Genomic DNA, 16,847 nt, shown 5'->3' with positions numbered 1-16,847 from the left:
TTTATTGCACGCCATCGCCGTCTGCCCCCCCCCCCATTCTTGCCAGCGTCCAACGGATCAAAACACAAAAAAATGGACTCTTTATTCTCTTGGTAGAGCAAGTATGGACCTTTCATCAGTTGGCAAACTGGGGATGACAACATCATGGCAGCCTGGAGCATCGTAAAGACCACACCAGCGCAGCAGGACCAACGCACCTTGGCTGCAAGTTACTTCTATCACACTGGCCATGTCGGGGGTGTTCCAAAGTGCAGCCCGGGGGAACTTTGGCGTCCCACGGCTGCTTTTTTATCGGCCAAAGGCACATTCTAAGAGTATAAATTAACAAGAAAACTAAAACAGAAAAAAGGGGAAAATTAGGTTGCGGAAAAAGTTATAATATTATGTGAATAAAGTCAAAATATTGCAAGAAGAACATTTTCAAAGATTACGGTCATAAAGTCATAATTTTATGAGAATAACGTAATATTATGAGGAAGAGCATAGGGTTGAAATATTTAAAGAATATATTTTTTTTAGAAAAGTCATAATATCAAAAAAATTACAAGACAACGAATAGAGTTGCAATTTTTGGAAAATTAAGTGGCGGAAAAAGTTAGAATGTGACAAGAATAAAGTCAAAATATTATGGGAATAAAGTCCTAATTACAAGATGAAATAATAATAATAATAATAGGAATAATAAGAACATAAAGTTGAAATAGTTAAAAAAAAACAACAGAAAGGAAAAAAAACCGCTGTAATTTTATGAGAACAAAGTCAAAATATTACAAGAAAAAAGCTGCAATTTTACAAGAATAAACTCATGAAGAGAAATTATGTAATTTTATTAACATGTGGTTGAAGTATAATTTTTTTGAAATGTTAAGTCAGAATATCATTTTAAAAAATGACAAAAAGTTGTAATTAGGTTGTGGAAAACGTTGGAATGTTACAAGATTAAAGTCATAATATTACGGAAATAAAGTCATCATCACAAGATGAAAATCTACAGGAAGAAAGTTAAAATAGTTGGGGGGAAAGAAAACAGCAGAAACTAAAAAACAGCTGTAATTTTATGAGAATAAATTCAAAATATTACGAGAAAAAAAGCTGCAATTTTACAAGAATAAACTCATGAAGAGAAATTATGTAATTTTATTAACATGTGGTTGAAATATTAAAGAAAAAATATGTTTTTTTTAAGTCAGAATATTATTTGAAAAAAAAACAACAAAAAGTTTTCGTTTTTGGAAAATTAGGTTGTTGAAAAAGTTAGAATATTACAAGATTAAAGTCATAATATTACAGAAATAAAGTCAGAATTACAAGACAAAAATCTATAAGAAGAAAGTTAAAACAGTTGGGGAAAAACAGCAGAAACAAAAAGATAACTTATAAGATCTCCAAAGATAACTTTCTCACGGATTCGTTGACGAAGTTGTGTGACGCCAGCAGGTGGTAGTCGCTGAGTTGTTAACACTTATGTAGCATAAACATCACACTCTTCCCCATCTATCTCAAGCTTTACTGACTTGTTCATGTTTCCATATCTGGCTGCTGGTCCCGGCTGGCCTTCACTATGTGTGAGCACTGACTTATTTCTGTTTTACCTTTGACACACTTAAACAGTTGTTCATCTACTCAGCTAATTATTTAATAAAGCATTATTTCTATACTACTTGTAATCATTCACTAGGTTAATAGATTACTTGATTAAATAATTTATATCTATACTGTACCTATTTTAAGGCACTCAATTAATAATTCAATCAATAAACATCAATGCAAATAGTTATTCTAAAATCTACTTGTAATAATTATTTACCCACTCAGCTAACAAGATCGTAAAACGATATTATCCTACAGATGTCACAAAAACAAAAAATATTTGTGTCAAAGTGGAAGTTCTGCTTGAAATGTATCTTTTCACATAAAGCTGCTTTTTCTCCCTTTTTTAATTGGGAACTGATATTTTCCTGAAAGTTACCTATGTTCTACTGCTGATTACTAAAGAACGGAAAAAGGTAGAAACAAACTTTTTTTTCTGACGAAAAACGGGAGTCTAATGTGTCTTTTGGTTTATATAACCATACAACACAATATTCTGTGTGCCCTGAAAGATCAGTCAAAATGGTCTAAAATGGCCGCGACTGAAGGGGTTGTCTTTTGTAAAATGGCTGGGATTGAATGAGTTCATATTAGTCTTTTTCACCTGTATGACCAAGCTGAGATTCAGTTTCTTCTTGAAACATCTACAAGATATAACTTCTCAGCAGATCTTACAAAATACGAAAGTGGCAAAGTCGCATCCTTTGATTTTCCACAATGCGGCCCTCGCTGGAAAAAGCGTTGGACGCCGCTGGCTCATGAGGTTGTGTTTAACATCCACTGGTGGCGCTCGGAGGACAATCAAGATGAGCTGCTTTCTCTTGGCTTAACATAAAATGAATAAATCCCCCCCTGACTCCGATATCTCCATAAGCCCGCAAAGATCAGCGTCCTATACGTTCCCATATGTACTGCTTAGGATTGAGTGCATCCCTGCAAAGCAACAATGAAAGCCCTTTTATCTCATGGAAAAAAAACTAAGCGTCCCAGGACAATGTATGCTAATAGAGTCAAACATTTATTTGAACGGCACAGTAACTGTCGCTTGTTGTTGCGTCCCAGACTAAATGAGGAATATATTAGCGTAACGTGACACTTTATCTTAGGCACATGTGAAAATGTTCTCCAGACATGTTGGGAATATTTAATAGCGCTTCACTGGCTCTGTTTTTATGCTTACCTTTTTTTTTTTTTAATTCCAACTCACATGGAGCAAACCTCGCAGTCATGTTACTGCTGTGCCACGCTACTCCTGAGGGTGTCGCTAGTGCGCCTTGTGTCGACTGCCAAAATGGACCGAGAGGAAGAGGAGCTAGCAAAAACATTAGTCAAAGATTGTCTTTATGACAGGAGCACTCTTGTTTGTAAGTACAGTACCTTCTGCAGAAATCACTTGTCAGAGGTCCGCTATTTGATAGGAGGACTCTGCTGTTTTTAAGGAGCTTGAGCAAAGAACGCTAGTCAAAGATCCTCTGTGCGACAGGAGTGCGCCTCTGCTTTGAAGGACCTACTGTAAAAATGCTAGTCAAAGATCCTCTATGTGATGCAAAAACCGTAGTCAAAGATCCTCTATATGAATTGAGTGCACCTCTGTTTTGAAGGACCTACTGCAAAAATGCTTGTCAAAGATCCACTATGTGAAAGGAATGTTCCTCTGTTTTGAGAGACCTACTGCAAAAACCCTAGTCAAAGATCCTCTATGTGGCAGGAGTGCGCCTCTGTTTTGAAGGAACTATGGCAAAAACACTAGTCAAAGATCCTCTATGTGATGCAAAAACACTAGTCAAAGACCTATATGAAATGAGTGCACCTCTGTTTTGAATGACCTGCTGCAAAAACCCGAGTCAAAGATCCTCTATGCGACAGGAGTACGCCTCTGTTTTGAAGGGCCTCCTGCAAAAACCCGAGTCAAAGATCCTCTATGCGACAGGAGTACGCCTCTGTTTTGAAGGGCCTCCTGCAAAAATGCTAGTCAAAGATCCTCTATGTGAAAGGATTCTCCTCTGTTTTGCACGACCGACTGCAAAAAACGATAGTCAAAGATCCTCCATGCTACAGGAGTCCACCTCTGTTTTGAAGGTCCTCTATGTGACAGGAGTGCGCCTGATCTGAAGGACCTACTCTATTAGTCAAAGATCTTCTATGTGATGCAAAACCGCTAGGCAAAGATCCTCTATGCGACAGGAGAGTGTCTCTGTTTGAAAGGACTTACTGCAAAAACACTAGTCAAAGATCCTTTATATGACATTAAATTAATAAATTTCATTAATAGTCTTGTATACTTTATGCTAGCATAAAGAATTTTTAGTTTCCTATTTTACGCTTACCAGACACCTAAGGCAAATTTAGTATCGGTATCGCCATACCAGACTGAATTTTACTCAGCATCGGATCGGAAATGAAATCGGTGGTGTCACACATCACTAGCTCATAATATACGTCACGAAATACAGTACACGTTAAGGTTCTTGCTGTTCCACTTACCTCCTGTAGGTGTCGGTACTGAGCACCTCAAGCGTGTTGTCGACTGTAAAAGTCACCGAGACGACGACGGCCGTGGACTCGCAGTGCTAATGCTAAAAACAACGATCGAAAAAGAGATTATTTAGTCGACCGTTTAGCCCCTTTACACAGCCGACTGAAATTTAAAATGTAAAGTAAAACCAGGACACTTTATGGCCAGCCCACATAAACTAAAATGGACACACTATGCACACCACTGATCAGTGATGCACAGCTATCATAATGGGTGTGATACGTTCACTGACAAACACAAATACAGGAATTCTCAGAACAACTTTATTGAGTCACCTCTCAGGAATCACAACAGAAATTGTAGAAAAAGCAACCATTTACATATTTTACGGAGCAACCGAGGGAACATGGAGAAAAAAATTGATGGCTAAAAAAAGATTTTTTTCCGAGATCTCGCAACCCTGCTAATACATTAAGAGCGTGGTACTTCCGTGTTCAGAGCGGATGTTTGCGTTGAAACTTCAAATTAGGAGCAGCGCATTCGTTGAGTTTCTGATACTCATGCGATGTATGGCTAATCAATGGATTTCCTTTCCAGTACCAGTACACAAAAAGTTGTGTTTCCAGCAACACCAGACGATCTGAATAAACCATCACGGAATTGAAAACTTGCTCCTGTAGTTACAGTATAAAGATGGAAATCGAATGACAAATTTCCACCTAATTTTTCTCGGTGTCGGGTAGCTTTGACCGGAAGCGTGTCCCGTAGCTTCACATAGTTGTGCGAGCTCCGGCAAAAAAATCGTCTTAAAGAGTATCTTTGTGTGTGTGTTTCTTTTTCAGCCATCACCTGGATGTGGTTTACTTCCTGTTAGGACCCCCGTTTCCCCATCTACTTGGGCCTCTTGGGCGGGATGAGAACAAAGCCAAGAAGGTACAAACATCACATGTGTTTTGCTTTTTATCTCTCAACAGGGACCTGAAATGATGCTCAATTCTGTATTGACTCTGGAGGATGCCAGCAACAGGCTTGGACACATCGTGACAAGGATGAAAGCGATCCATTTGTTAGTTTTCCGAACCTTTAACAATCAATTTCACAGTTAAGATTGATCAAAAACACACCCACTCCTCTTCAGATATCATTTTTAACAAGCCGTTCCCCGTTCCAAGTATCCCTTCCGGCTAAAAACACCCCCGAGAAAGTAAGCAAGTAGAGGTGATTTGTGATGCATCCTAATATGCTTGCATAAAGTCAGATAGAGGAATGTGATGCTGCTGAGAATTACAGTACTCCCTGACCTGTAAATATGCAATCTAGAGTGTGTATCTCTATACTATATTCCCTTATGGAACAGCCCCAGTGGATTACAACACCGGAAGATCCACAAACGGCCTTTTCATGAAAAAGCATCATCATGAGGAGGAAATAAAAAGGATATTGATATTGTTTGGAAGGGTCAAATATCCCGTCATCATCACCACCATTATTTAAAGTCATGTCAGCAATTCTCTCTGAAGATGGATCCACCGTGTACGAGCGAGCTGAAATGCAGAAGAAGCGTTCAGCCGGGAAAGATGGCTCACTCGCTCGCTCACAGCTCTTCGTGCCGCGTGCGTCCGACCACCATCAGCTTGGCCAGTTGAGCTTTGAACCTTCCATCCGTGTGGGTCACTAGAGGTCAGCAGGGGGAAGAGTTGCTTAATGGACCATTGGCATCGTTGCTCAACAGTCAACACAAGTGTTTGCCCCACTTCCTGATTTTATTTTTCTGCACGTTTGTCACACTTAAATGTGTTTTAAAAAAACAATTAAAAAAAAGGAATCAGGAAGGGGCCAAACACTTTTTCACACCACTGTACGTCACTACGCACGAAAAGGAGGCAAGGGAGTCACAACATCTCATGCAGATTATAAATACAAGTTTTTAATTTAAAAGAATTTCATAGATAACTTTTTTTTTAAACTGTGTGTCTATATGTGCCCTGCATTTGGCTGGTGACCAGTCCAGGATGTACCCCCCTCTCGCCTGACGCATACCCGCGACCCTAGTGAGGATAAGCGGCATAGAAAATGGATGGATCTTTTTTTAAACGACCACGTTTGCACTTAGTTCATATTGAATGTTACATAGCTGGGAAAGCACCGAAACTAAAAGCTGCCACTAAAAATGGGAAAATTAAACAACTTAAAAAACTGAATCATTTTCAAACAATTTTTTTTTTTACAAATTTATTACTGGAAATAACAAAAAGGACCTATGAATTCATGTAATCGCGTTTAGCTTTGGCGAGCAATTCCTTTGCGTTCCTGTAGAGGGCACACGTCTACGAGCAGTCCGACAATGACTGAACAGCGTCACCTTGTGGACAACTTTCTGTTCATTCCTACTTTTACACAGCACTCAATGAAATATTAGCATCACATTTGGAAATGTTGCTATCTCAGAGTAACCACGGAAAACTATAGTATTATTATTATTATACTTAAAAAATACTTTTTAGGACATACCAGTACAGTACGCTACTTTTTTAATGTTATATTTTCATTTTTATATTATCCTAAGATTTCTTTGCTGATTGGCTGGGGGAAATCACATGCTTCTCCTGCTTCATAGAAATACTTGGAAATGTAAAACTGTAACCCCATACGACTACAGTAGTACATTACATTAGTTCCAGACTTTTTAACAAATTGGGGGGAAAAAAAAGTCCAAAAATCACATGATACAGTTTGGATTTGATGAAACCAGTAGAAATGTCACGTTTCTGCTGCCTTGTGGTTCGGCCTGTGGCGTCTTTTTCATTTTGAATTTAAATTTACGTTGATTAAACTCACCTGTGGACTCTCCTACGGTGTATTCTTCCGGACCAAGAGCCACGTTACCCTGTCCTGGTGTCACCGCTGCTTGAGACTGGACACACACACACACACACACACACACACACACACACACCTTGTACATAAAAGCATGATGGAAAAAGATGAGGAAGAAAGTGGAGAGCCAAGATGAAGGGGATGCTGTGAAGGGTTGCTTGAGTAGTTCTTTTTGCCACAATTATTAGTAAGCTTATTTCTTTCTGTGTTTGCAGCACAGCGCACACACACGATGCCACCAGTGTGTGTGTGTGTGTGTGTGTGTGTGTCACCTTGCCGGAGGAAGGAGGCGTGTCCACAACCATCGCTCAGGCAGAAAGAAAGCTTCCTTCCATGAAACGCAACTGTTTCCCTCTTGTGCCTGATTGCATTTGTTGTAGCCACTTAAAGGCCGGGACATACGCAGGGGGATTAAAACATTTATAGAAAATAAAAAAAAGAGAGGGCGGGGTGGAAAATGTGCATTCAAAATAAAAAGAACGAAAGCAAAGTGGTGGTAAGTGGCGTCTTTCTTTAGTGATGTGTGAAATAGATTCTTAGCAGTACAAAAGTGCTCTCGGATGAAACTCAACACAACGGAAGCAGAAAGATAAGACGCACAGCGGACACGTACTGTATGCATTCTACTGTGAGTCATGCTGACACCAGCTACGGGCCACCTGGGAATGGAATTGCCCCAGGGCGGCATTCCGTAGGGCAGGGCCGTCCAACAAAGTGTCCCCAGGGGCCATTTGTGGCCACGCAGCACACTTAACAAGCACATTTTGATACAAAAAACAGCAAAATGGAATATTCAGCAGTAATTTTACAAGAATAATGTCAAAATATCAAGAGCAAAATGTTAAAATAAATTTTAAAAAAGCATCTTTTTTTTCTTGAAGTCATAATATTATGACAAATAAAGCTGCAATTTTGGGGAAAATTAGGTTGCAGAAAATAACAGAATAAAGTCAAAACATTGGAATAAGTTATAATTATGAGAAGAAAATGTACAAATTTAAATTTTAAATAATTGAACATGTAAAAAAATAAAATAAAATTCAGCAGAAGTGGGGAAAAAAACAGCTGTAATTTGACAAACAAAGTTAAAAATATCAAGAGAAAAATGTCGGATACTAAGAAGGAACAAAGTCACAATTTTGTGAGAATAAAGTTGTAATATTATGAGAGAGAGATGAAATATTAAAGACAAATATGCTTTTTTAAAATTATAATATGACAGATAAAAAAAAACACTAATGAAGGAAAATTTGGTTGCAGAAAAATAAACGATAGAAGTAAAAATATTATGGGAATAACGTCATACTTGCAACAACAAAATGTACAAATTTAAAATTGAAATAGTTCATAAAAACTGCCGCACAAATGGATTTTTTTTACAAAAATAAAGTAAAAATATTAAGATTATATATATTATATAATAATAGTAATTATTATTATGGAGTTATCTATCTATATCTATATATCTATATAGATATAGATATCGTGTCCATTGCCGTCTATTTCCCCTACACCGGAGAAGTGGCTCCAGCAGATACCTGGAGAAACATCAGACATCTCCGTCCAGAAGAGCAGTCCTAGGAACAGCTAAGATACTGCGCAGGACTCCCAAGCTCCCAGGCCTCTGGTAGAGGACCCGAGCTGGAGATGAACAGCCACCCACCCTCCCCGGGGAGATGGGGGGTGGGTGAGGGTGAGGGAAGAGTTTGTTATATACCGTATAAATATATTTTTTAAGTTGTTGTATTCTGAGAAACAAAGAAAACAGAATTAAGTTGTAATTTTAGGAAAATTAAGTTGTAATTATATGGGAATAAAGTCATAATAGTTTGGAATTTTTTTGGATTGTTTTTTGATTGTTTAAGAAGAAAGTCAAATATTTGGAAAATGGAAAAAAAAAATAATAAAAAAACATTTTAAAAAATTGGTAAAAAAAACAGAGTAAATATTGAAGTTGACATTAATCATAGTCTTTTTTTGTCTCCATGATAAAGCTGAGATGCACTTTTTTCTTGGAATATATAAAACTTCTTAGCTTGAGACGTACAAACCGTACAAACGTGCAACCTGAAAAAAGTGAAAGCGCCCGTAGAGTTTGTTTGAACCTCTGCCGCTCAAAAATCGGCACGTTGCATACGCGCCCTCCGTGCGTTTCTTGTCTTTTTTTGCACGTAGAAATCTTACCCCCACTCAGCCACATGGGTCAAAGCCTGAGGGTCATGGATTCAGACCGCTATCTCATCATGCCAAAGGAGGGACAGGGCTCTACTGTACCTGTTCATGTCTCTCTCACTGTCAAAAAAAAGTATTATTGACGTTTTGAAGCTCTTCTTGTATTGACTGGATTGTGTGCGTGCACGCGTCAAACCGCAAACGTGGCCAAATGTGGGCGGTGGGGGGCAGAGACATCCCCAGCCTTGTTGTGCGGCCAACTCAGAAGTCTGTTTATTTGCAAGCTACACAAGAAAAGAAAAAATGTTCATCCGCGGGTGCACTTTCCGCTTTGATTATGTGACACTTGTGCCGACTCGGTACTTTCCTCGACTCCTCCGAGAGCGAGCACTTTGACGGGGAGCGGGAGGGGGGAAACGTGCGAGGGCTTGTATCTTTGTTAAAGCGGTGACTGAGTCTGTGTGTGTGTGTGTGTGTGTGTGTGTGTGTGTGTGCCAGGAGAAAAGCGGCTGAGGAGGTGCAACTTTAAAAAGGTAATACCTACGATCACCAGGCGGGGGCGCACTGTGGCTTCTGTTCTGATGGCCTGATAGACTTGGCCAGGAGTGTAGTTTGTATGATTTCTGCCTCTATTCACCACCACAGTGCATTTGACATCAAACAGCCAACATGTGCACTGCTAATTATTTGCCACTTGCCATATTTCCAGACATGCAAGATCATTTTCTTACAATTTCTCTAATGAACCGATCATGCATATGGAAGGAAGCCAGTACGGGAGGGGGAGCGTGTGAGTTCCACACAGATGTGTTCCGACGGGGATTTAAACCCAGGTTGCGTGATTGTACGGGTTAACATACTAACCACTCGGCCGCCATGCAGCTAACATCTTTTCTTGTCAGCATGTTAGTTACGTTGGTTACTTCTGTTCAACGAGCAGGAAGCAAATGATATGGATGGAACTTTTTATCCAAGATTCCAAACCTATTGTCACATAAACACTACCAGAATTCTTTGGCACGATTTGCTTGTCAAGTCACTAGTTTTTATGTTTATAAACTAGATAAAAAGAGAGTCATCTTTTCTTCAACCAAGTTGAATCATGTGACGCATACACAGATTTTACGACGAGACTGAATATAATAAATCTTGGTACGCTCTATGAAATTTGCTGCGCAGCCTTCACACTGGTGCCAAATCAGCAAATGTTGAAGAAATGGTTGCTTAAAATGGGAGTTTTCCACTTTCTTCAAATGTAGTTTTTACTTTGTGCAGATATATTTTCAGTCTGAGTACATTCTTAAATTCATCAAGTTTAGAAAGCAGTTTTATTCTTCATTTAAGACAAATTTTCTTAATTTGTTGTTGAAGAATAATCTTATATTAAGAAAGTATAGCTAGCCATTTTTTGCAAGAAAGCAGTTCTTATTTCTAATAATGAGCTGAAAACCGTATTTGGATGATTTGTCTTAATTTAAGAATAAAACTGTTTTTTAAAATTTCTAAATTTATGGACTCGCACACAGAAAATAAATGTAAAGATTGGCTGACTTCGGACCAAAGTGAAGACTGCACAGCAAATTTCATAAAGCGTACCAATTCAATCTACAGTAGTCATAAAATCTGTGTAAAATGATTAAACTTGATCCAAGAAAAGGCTACCTCTCTTTTTTTATCTAGTTTATAAACGTAAAAATGAATTGACATGCAAATCATGCCAAAAAAGAAGTAGTGTTATGACAATTAGTGTTGTGATATTGTTTATGACAATAGGTTTTCCGAAATGAAGTGAATCTTAGATGCAATCACGCTCTTTTTAAATAAAAAAAGTTCCATCCATATCATTTGCTTCCTGCTCGTTGAACACAAGTAACCAACATAGCCAACTTGACGACAAGAAAAGATGTTAGCTGCATGGTGGCCGAGTGGTTAGTATGTTAGTGGGGCACTCACACTCTCCCCTGGCTTCCTTCCACATGCATGATAGGTTCATTGCAGACTCTAGAAATTGTAAGAAAATAGAATAACACTCCTACATCTAGAATATGGAAACATATTTTTGCTAAAATCTAGCCTCACAAAAGCACGTTTGATCTCCATTTAAGAATCTTCTAAGAGCATTTGGCTTACTTCTTACCTTGCAATGAGAACATTGGACTTCAATCTAGCTATGTGATTGTAGGACTCATTATATTCTTCATAGTCACAAGAGAAAATATTCCAGTTGTAAGACTTCTAGCCGAGCAACATTTGCTTACCCCATTGGCAGAATGGTTTGCTTGAAATAAGAAACGACTCGTTTTAAGATCATTTGGGCTTCTTTCAAGTACGGCTGTTTTTGCAGCGCACGTTCTACTCCAGTCCAAACACTTGTGTCAATAATACATCATCACGCAAGGAGCTGTTCATACTTACGAAAGCATCTGCATGTTCAATTTTGGTTCCTTCCAACTCCATTTTGAACTGAGTGAAAAACAGGTATGATATCCCCGTAGGCCTTGAGAGGGGAAAACATAGGAATTAGTTGTCATGTATATTCCGTTCAATTTATTTTTATACTGTAGCGCCAAATGACAAGCAGCAGTTATCTCATGGCGCTTCACACATGGGGGGGGGGGTGCACGGCCAAAGTGCCTCCACAAACCCGGGTTTGGTGCTGAAGATGCAACTCGACAAAACCCGACATCCACTATCAGACTTATTTGGTCCCGCCACGGTGGTTATCAACTTACTTTGGCAAGCCCGGTTTTCCGCTCTGTGCTAAAGTGCGCGTTCAGTGTTTTGCGTGTGACATGTTTTGTGGAGACTTTTTAAATTTTTTTCCCCCCTTTATAATAAAATAAGTGTTTTAATGCAGTTGATGCTTCAAAGTTTTTATTCCTCCAGCAAATATTGTAACATAAGAAGACTAACAGGCGGCACGGTGGCCTTGCTAACTGGTTAGCATGTTGTCAGTCAGGAGGTGGGGAAGATCTGGGTTGGAATCTCCGTTGGGCATCTCTGCGTGGAGTTTGCATGTTCTCCACGTGTGTGCGTGGGTTTTCTCTGGCATTTAGCGGATTGAGTCGGGGAGATGGTTCCGTAACAGAGGAGCCTGATAACTAAATGCTCTACCTCCTGTTCTACTTCTGAAATTCTCAGAGTGGCAAGTGATTGTCAGTTCTCCTGGGTTGCTAGGGTTCTAGGAGCTCTTTCAGATATACTGGTGCCTGACCGTGTAGTGCTTTATATGGAAGAAAGTGAGGCAGTGAGGCTAACACAGTACGGGTGAGATATGATCTCTTCTTCCAGTTCCGGTTAAGAACCGTGCAGCAGTATTTTGGACTGAGTGAAGGGTCTTTCAGGATTTCTTAGGGCAACCAGTTAACAGAGACTTACAACAATCCAACCTGGAGGTCACCAAAGCATGAACAAGTTCTCCTGCATTTGGTAGATTTTCTTCACGTTTGGTCAATGGAAAAATGCTGTTTTTGACACTTGTCCTATTTGGGAACTCAAGGGAAGGTCCTGATGGAACATGACACCAAGGTTTCTGACTGCATTGTGGGGGGTGAGTGCAGGACCATCTAGGGCGGAAATATCATTTGCCATCTTGTCCCTGAACCAAGGACTATGATTTCAGTCTTATCTGAGCTTAACAATAAAAAGTTTGACGTCATCCACTTCTTTATGTCGTTAAGACACGCCTGGAGTTTGGACAGCAGACCAGTTTGGTGAGGTTTCATTGGTAAGTACAGTTGCAGTGCATGTTAATGGAGTGTTTTCTAATGATATTGCCTAAGGGGGACATATGAAGGCTGAACAATACAGGTCCTAGCACAGAACCCTGTGGGATACCATGACTGACCTTCACGTGTCTGGATTCTTTATTACTAATGGATACAAACTGCAGGCCATCTGACAAATAGGACCACATTATATTATCACTGGGTGGCTCATGTCAACATAAACCAGGGCTGTCCAAAGTGCGGCCCAGAGGACATTTGTGGCACAGGTTTTTTTTTTTTTTTTAATTGGCCTACGGCACATTCTAAGAATGTAATTTAACAAGAACACTAAAAAGTCAAAATATTATGGGAATAAAGTCGTAATTACGAGAAGAAAACTTACTAATTTAACGTTGAAATAGTTGGAAATGAATTTTTCTAAAGACAATCCCCAGTAGCGGCCATTTTAGACCATTTGGACTGATCTTCCAAGGCACACAGAATATTGTGTTGTATGGTTATATAAACATTTAGGCTGCTTAAATATGCATATCCTTTGACTAATCCAGTAACAGGCCGTATTCAACCTCAAAACAGCAATGATTTACTAATTAACATATTTCTTTAAAACCGTGATAGAGTGAAGCCGCAAAATCCAAAGCAAGAGGTGCACAGTGCACATGTCGACATCGACTCAAGCAGATATGTTTCAGTCATACAAAAAACAAACCGCAACATCAGAATGGAGTGCGCTACTTAGCTGCAACCAGGAGAGGCGCTGTTGATTCAGACTGAAGAAGAGCATGACACCAGCTGTGGGTAGACGTCCCTCACCATGCCACAAGCCCTTCAGGCTGCGTTATTCCGCTCATTTGTTAGCCGTTTTAGCCAAAAATTAGCCACACCGAAGTTTGAGAAAAAAGTAGCAGCTCATACATCGGAATTTACAGTATATAACATATTTATCCATTCACACAATATATTACTTTAAATTGTTTTAAAGTAAAAAAAAAAACAAAAACAAAAAAAAAACTCATTTTTAAAGGTGTGACGGCTTTTATTTTGTTGTGGCGACGCGCCACAATCAATTACATGTAGCGGAAACCCTGACAAGTCAATGAAATGTAGACAGATGGCCATTCCTAGTTGTAGGGACAGCAGAATTCCCCCCCCCCTCAAGTGTGTGCGTGTGTGCATTTTAGCCTCACCTCCACACAGAGCAAGAAAACAGCTTGTCGTCATCGCTGAGGCCCACACTCATTAGCCATTTCTGCAAACAGACATATAAAAGTGTTGATGTGAATGAACAATCCATCACATGTTGCAAGTGCAGGGACCACTGCTTTCCCCACATATCTGTTTCCATGCACTCATTAGATCAGAACGAAACATGGAATCTGGCCATGCAGGTCCTGATCCCAACTGACCCGATGGGACGAAGGTTTGAGCTCTGAGTTAAACGACAAAGTATTTTGCTTGGCCAAAGAAAAGCGTCGCGTAGCAACGCAAAGAAAATGAGGCTGTGTGACGAATGAAGAGACATTCTTGCAACTTCCTGTGACGGGCAACACCTGTGCAGCGCTCACCTCGTTGGTTCCCCCTTGCGCAGCGCAGAGGAAGGAGCACGCATACCCTCCCTGTAGAAACACAGCACTTTGTCCATGAAATGTGCAAATAAATCATTCAGCAGTATACTACACGGGATGCAATGCTTCAAATTCATAGAGATTAGCGCAACATCATCAAGACATAAAGCTGTTACAAAGTGCACAAATCATCAAATACAAAACACAATGATAAAATACACTTCATACAGAACAACACTAATACAACTACTGACAAACAGCTGCTTGCACGGATAAAGTCAGCAATTTATCCAGCAAACGTGCAAAAAAACAAATCCTCAGAGCTATCATGCAAAGCTGTGGTCCTCAACTGGTCTGGTGGGTCAGGACTCAAAAGTGGTGGGTCGCAGACAAAAATAGCATTCATGCAGGGACCACTGCTTTCCCCACATATCTGTTTCCATGTTTAATATACTCATAGAAATATACAATGGTAATATACAACTCATGCCTGACTTCAAGTGAAACATCTGATTTTGTGCTGTTTTTCATATTTAATTGGAATGTATTATTATTATTATTATTATTATTATTAGTATGCATGCAGTTATCATGTTCTTCCTTATTTCCTTGGCAAAATGCCTTAATAAATTCCTGTAAAAAGGCACTTTAGACAAAAGATGACAGGCGATTAAAAAAACAACAAAAAACAATTAAATAAAAAGTAGAAGAAATACAGATAAATAAATGCAAGAATAAATATAAAAATAAAAAAGTGTAAATTTGATTAAAATAAACATAAAAACAACTTCAATAAAAGTGTAAAAAAAAGAATACTAATAAATAAAAATTAAAGATTACTTCAATAAAAGTGGGTCGTGACTTAACTCTTTCAATACCAAAGAAGTATTTATACGTTTTTATAATCCTGAACACCCGATCCCAAAAATGTATTTATACTTTTACTCTTTTATATTTTTTGCACAAGAGGTGGGTGGTAGGTTCCATGTTTATATAACCATACAACACAATATTCTGTGTGCCTTGAAAGATCTGTCAAAATGGCCTAAAATGGCCGCTACTGAAAGGGATGTCTTTTGAAAAATGGCTCCAATATTTCAAATGAAATGAACAGTGCATATTACTCTGGCACTGCACCATCAACAAAAACACAGCTGTAAATCCAGTGAAAAAAAATTGCAAAAGATTTAAATAAACACTTCATAACAACATTTAAAAAAATATAAGACAAAAAAATTCCAGCAATAATACCAGTAATCTGGATGATAGGATTGTTATTATGTATCAAAGCATAACTAAATTACCGTTAAATACTGTACAATACGTAATAACAGCGCCAATAGACATTTGCTCTTCCTGTTCCTCCGCCAATCAATGGCGGCGTTGTGGCAGCCAGCGACGTGTCAGCCCTTCACTGGCTGTGACGTCATCTACGAGGGACGGAATGTAGTCTTCACACTTATGCTTGCCAAGAGTCAAACTCGTTTGCCCTAAAATATGTACGCTATTTGGAAAGCACGCCACTTAAATCAACAAACGAATTAACTGAAGAATACACAAAATCTACAAACGAATTAACTGAAGAATAAACCAAATCCATCAATAAAATTGCTGTTGTCGGGACAGCGCAAGAACGCAACAACCGAAAACTGATCATTTGAGAAGCTTATCGCCATAAAAAGAACCATAAGGATACGTATTTTTAGCCGTATTGTTTCGGTTTAAGTGCATGAAAGATGCATTAGCTGTGTCGCATGCTGTGTAAAATGCATTACTAAAAGAAACACTTACAATAGAGTCGGTGAATGTTTGCACCATTCCACCTGGTCTCACGTCAAACTCCGTCGTTCTCGTCTGCTCCTCCGTAGCTTGGGCCGGGAAAGTTGACATGAGCAACAAGATGAGCGAAAATGCTACTTTATGAGCACACAAGTTTGCCATGTTTCCTAACTGTGTGAGTGTGTGACTCTGAAGCATCCCATGTTATCAGTGGCTTCTTCTGTTGTGTGTTCTTGGCGGCTCGTAAACTGTGTTTTGTACAATGTCGCCATCTACTGACGAAAAATGTCAACGCAGTTACATTTTTTTTAATCCTTATGAGCATACGCGTCAATCGTCCCGCTTTCACCAAAAACTATCGTATTTTATCCATCTTTGCCCACCTCCCTCCTTTTTTAAAATAATTTGTTATTGTTCCCGGGAAAACATCCTGCCTTGAAGGAGCACAGCTTCCGGTCTACTCGGGAAAGATCCACTGATCTGTAAAATATATCTGTATAGCTCATTGGCTATGACTTGTGAAGGCAAACGGCCGCCATATTGCTACTCGCAAGAAACACTTCTCCGGCAAGCTTTCGCATTCGTGGTGAACTTTTATTAATTCGGATTGGACACAAATTTCGACTTAAGATGCCTGCATGTGCAGCTTCGATCGTGTAA

At 39.2% G+C, this 16,847-nt stretch overlaps 2 protein-coding genes across 5 annotated transcripts in view; one reads left to right on the top strand and one right to left on the bottom strand.

The window, feature by feature from the left end:
* Positions 1 to 7,423, top strand: part of LOC129188664 (arginine-glutamic acid dipeptide repeats protein) — a 31,496-nt gene extending 24,073 nt beyond the window's left edge. For 2 of the 3 annotated variants that reach the window (XM_054789517.1, XM_054789518.1), the window contains 2 exons: positions 4,909 to 4,999; positions 7,159 to 7,423. The gene's annotated coding sequence lies outside the window, so the exon portion shown is untranslated. Of the gene's footprint in view, positions 1 to 96; positions 721 to 4,908; positions 5,000 to 7,158 lie in introns of those variants that run through there. The other variant, XM_054789519.1, reaches the window with a different exon arrangement.
* mydgf (myeloid-derived growth factor) lies at positions 4,376 to 16,550 on the bottom strand. Of its 2 annotated transcripts, XM_054789521.1 has the most exons (6): positions 16,200 to 16,533; positions 14,409 to 14,459; positions 14,031 to 14,092; positions 11,531 to 11,612; positions 6,905 to 6,980; positions 4,376 to 5,740 (listed from the first exon to the last, which is right to left on the bottom strand). In XM_054789521.1, the coding sequence occupies exons 1-6, from the start codon at positions 16,383 to 16,385 to the stop codon at positions 5,661 to 5,663; spliced, it is 537 nt and encodes a 178-aa protein (XP_054645496.1). In that variant the 5' UTR covers positions 16,386 to 16,533; the 3' UTR covers positions 4,376 to 5,660. The 2 variants fall into 2 exon arrangements, with proteins under 2 accessions (XP_054645496.1, XP_054645497.1); XM_054789522.1 differs by lacking the exon at positions 14,409 to 14,459 and having other exon boundaries at positions 16,200 to 16,550.
* Positions 16,551 to 16,847: the final 297 nt, after the last annotated feature.

Source organism: Dunckerocampus dactyliophorus, chromosome 10, assembly GCF_027744805.1.
Source record: "Dunckerocampus dactyliophorus isolate RoL2022-P2 chromosome 10, RoL_Ddac_1.1, whole genome shotgun sequence".
NCBI lineage: Eukaryota > Metazoa > Chordata > Actinopteri > Syngnathiformes > Syngnathidae > Dunckerocampus > Dunckerocampus dactyliophorus.
The sequence above is the reverse complement of the archived record's forward strand: the minus strand, read 5'-3'. Positions and strand labels throughout refer to the sequence as shown.